The sequence below is a fragment of the Aotus nancymaae genome, unplaced genomic scaffold (assembly GCF_030222135.1).
Source record: "Aotus nancymaae isolate 86718 unplaced genomic scaffold, 86718_ANA_hifiasm-v0.15.2.pri h1tg000004l, whole genome shotgun sequence".
Taxonomy (NCBI): Eukaryota; Metazoa; Chordata; class Mammalia; order Primates; family Aotidae; genus Aotus; species Aotus nancymaae.
The window spans coordinates 43,450,281-43,452,649 of NW_026988415.1; the positions used below are offsets into that span (position 1 = coordinate 43,450,281).

At 49.7% G+C, this 2,369-nt stretch overlaps 1 protein-coding gene across 1 annotated transcript; it reads right to left on the reverse strand.

The window, feature by feature from the left end:
• Positions 1–745: 745 nt before the first annotated feature.
• On the reverse strand, positions 746–2,026 carry LOC135268168 (histone H2B type F-M-like). The gene is made up of 2 exons (XM_064360124.1): positions 1,617–2,026; positions 746–1,193 (listed from the first exon to the last, which is right to left on the reverse strand). Exons 1-2 carry the CDS (start codon positions 2,024–2,026, stop codon positions 1,157–1,159), a joined length of 447 nt encoding a protein of 148 aa, XP_064216194.1. The 3' UTR covers positions 746–1,156.
• Positions 2,027–2,369: the final 343 nt, after the last annotated feature.

The following is a 2,369-nucleotide window of genomic DNA, read 5'->3' on the forward strand; positions in this document are numbered from 1 at the left end:
GCTTCCCTGCTTCCCATCTGCACTACTCAGGGAAGCTGTGGCTACTATCCTGCCCTGCCCCTATTTCCCTCTTGACCAAGCGGCCGTCTGTCTAAGTGGAATAATCCACGTGGCTACGTGTTAGGTCCCTCTGGGGTGGTACTTTCCCACTTCTGAGGGGCTCAAGAAAATTTTGATTTTTGTCATTTATCCAGCTTTTGTGTCATGGTTTGACTGAGAGCGCCATCCTTTACTGGTTTCTACACATGAAGGAGAAGGGTTGTTTATGAGATGTTTGCAAATGCACGGGAAACACTTAACAAAACCGGCCATGCATCGAGCTTCAGGGCACCACATAATAAATTCCTATGGGTTGCAATCCCAGAGAATCTTCTCCTGTCCACATACTCGGGAGGCTAGAAATCGATTGAAAAGAAAAGCAAGGGGAAAGTCACCAGCTGCTCTGAAATTCAGCAATACACTTACAGAAAAAAATGCTAAAAAATGTAAACACTTGAGACCCAGAAGAAAGCACAATTAAAGGCAGCCTGTGTTAACATTAATATGAATATTAATATGTAACTCTCTTGAGGAAATAAGCATTATCTTATTTCTCCTAATGGCTGACAATGCTCTGCATAACTTGATGCTAGGGGCAAGGAACATATACTAATTTTAGCTTTGGATTCATATCCTAAAATGACCGTGATTACAAACACTGAAAACAAAACCATCAGGTAAAGAATCACACCCCTGTCCCTTGAACCACCAGGCTGAATACCACAGGAAGGCTGCTGTGGGTTCAGCCTGGGTCACTCCCCACATTGGGACAATGACTGTTGCTCATAGACTGCAGGTCACTCTTTTGCTTCGCCGCTGTACCAGTAGACCATGAGCTGTTTGCGTGGACACTCCCAAATCCTACTGATGCATACCTGGAAGTAAGGAAGGGTTCTGTTCAAAGAGAAATGAAAAGATTATTGTCAGGCCCAAAACAGAATGAATTGCATGAGTGATCTCAGACTCAAGGAGGTGGGAAAATGAATGGATCCTTGAAAATGTTATTTAGCTATATGCACACTGTAAATGGGCCTCATTTGCTTATTCACATGGATTCCTGATGGGAGAGATGTTGAAAAGCTTTAGTATGGTTACCTTGCTTCTTCTATCAGCGTATTCACTTTCTCTGTTTCCATAACGCACATAATGAAGTTCTGGAAAATTCCACCGTCCAGTCGCAGGAGAATGAGAGAGAAAAAGGTGAGTATCAGTACATCGATAATACCACCGTAAAGATAACCTAGAAAGATAACTAATAAAAACGGCCATTTGGGAAACTGAGGAAATGAAACACGGTCACGGAAAAACCCACTGCTTTTCCTTGCAGCAAATTGCACTACAGATATATCGGAGCCGACAATGGTTAGTACTGAAGGAAAAGTGCTTGAAAACTCCCAGGACATCGCACGACACGTGCCTGCTAAGTCAGAACAGTGTCACCCACCCCAGCCTCTAGTGGGGTTCCCCCCTTAACGGGCCACTGGCCTTTCGGGCCACTTGCGGTGGCTCTGAACAGAGCCTCTGGGTTTCCGTGGTGCTCAGGCGCTCCTGAGGCAGCTCACTTGCTCCTGGTGTACCTGAGGACGGCACTCGTGCCCTCGAACTCCGCGAACTTGCCCATCTTCCCCGGCAGCAGCAGGCGCACGGCGGTCTGGATGTCCTGGGGCATGATGGTCATGCGCTTGGCATAGTGAGCCAGTTGACCAGCCTCGGTGGCGATGCGGTCCAATATGTCATGAATCATAGAATCCATGACATTCAGGGCCTCCTGGGAAAGGCTGAGACCCTGGTGAACCTGTTTCAGCACCGAGGGGAAATAGGTGACGAAGCTGTCCCGGAAGCTGTCCCTGCCGCGGTTGGCGTGGCGCCTGCGGGACCCTCGGCGCCCTCGCTTCTCCTGCTTCTGGGCCGTGAAGGAACTGGCCTCTTTGGGTTCCTGGGTGCTCTGGTCTTCCTCAGAGGTTGGCTTAGAGGAAGGCTCAGACATGGCGGAGGCAGCGGCCGTTAGACGGCAAGAACAAATGATGGCGGTTGGGCATCCGGGACAGTTGGGGGCGGGGCACTTTGGAGTGGCCACGTGGTTCTACGTCACAGGCCAACTCGGCATCTGGCCGGATGAAGTGTTACACAGGGAGTCTGTCAGCAACCCTCGCTGCCTTGAAGGTGATTGGATGATCCCGTTGCTTGGCATCACGTCAACCAATCACAGTGGGTCTCTGCCGGCGTAAGTGGCCCCTGTGGCCTACCTCAAAGTTACACAGATAGATGGCCCACAGGGCACATCAGCCCTCCTCAGCTGATCCATGCCACACCGTGAGCATTTCCAAAGG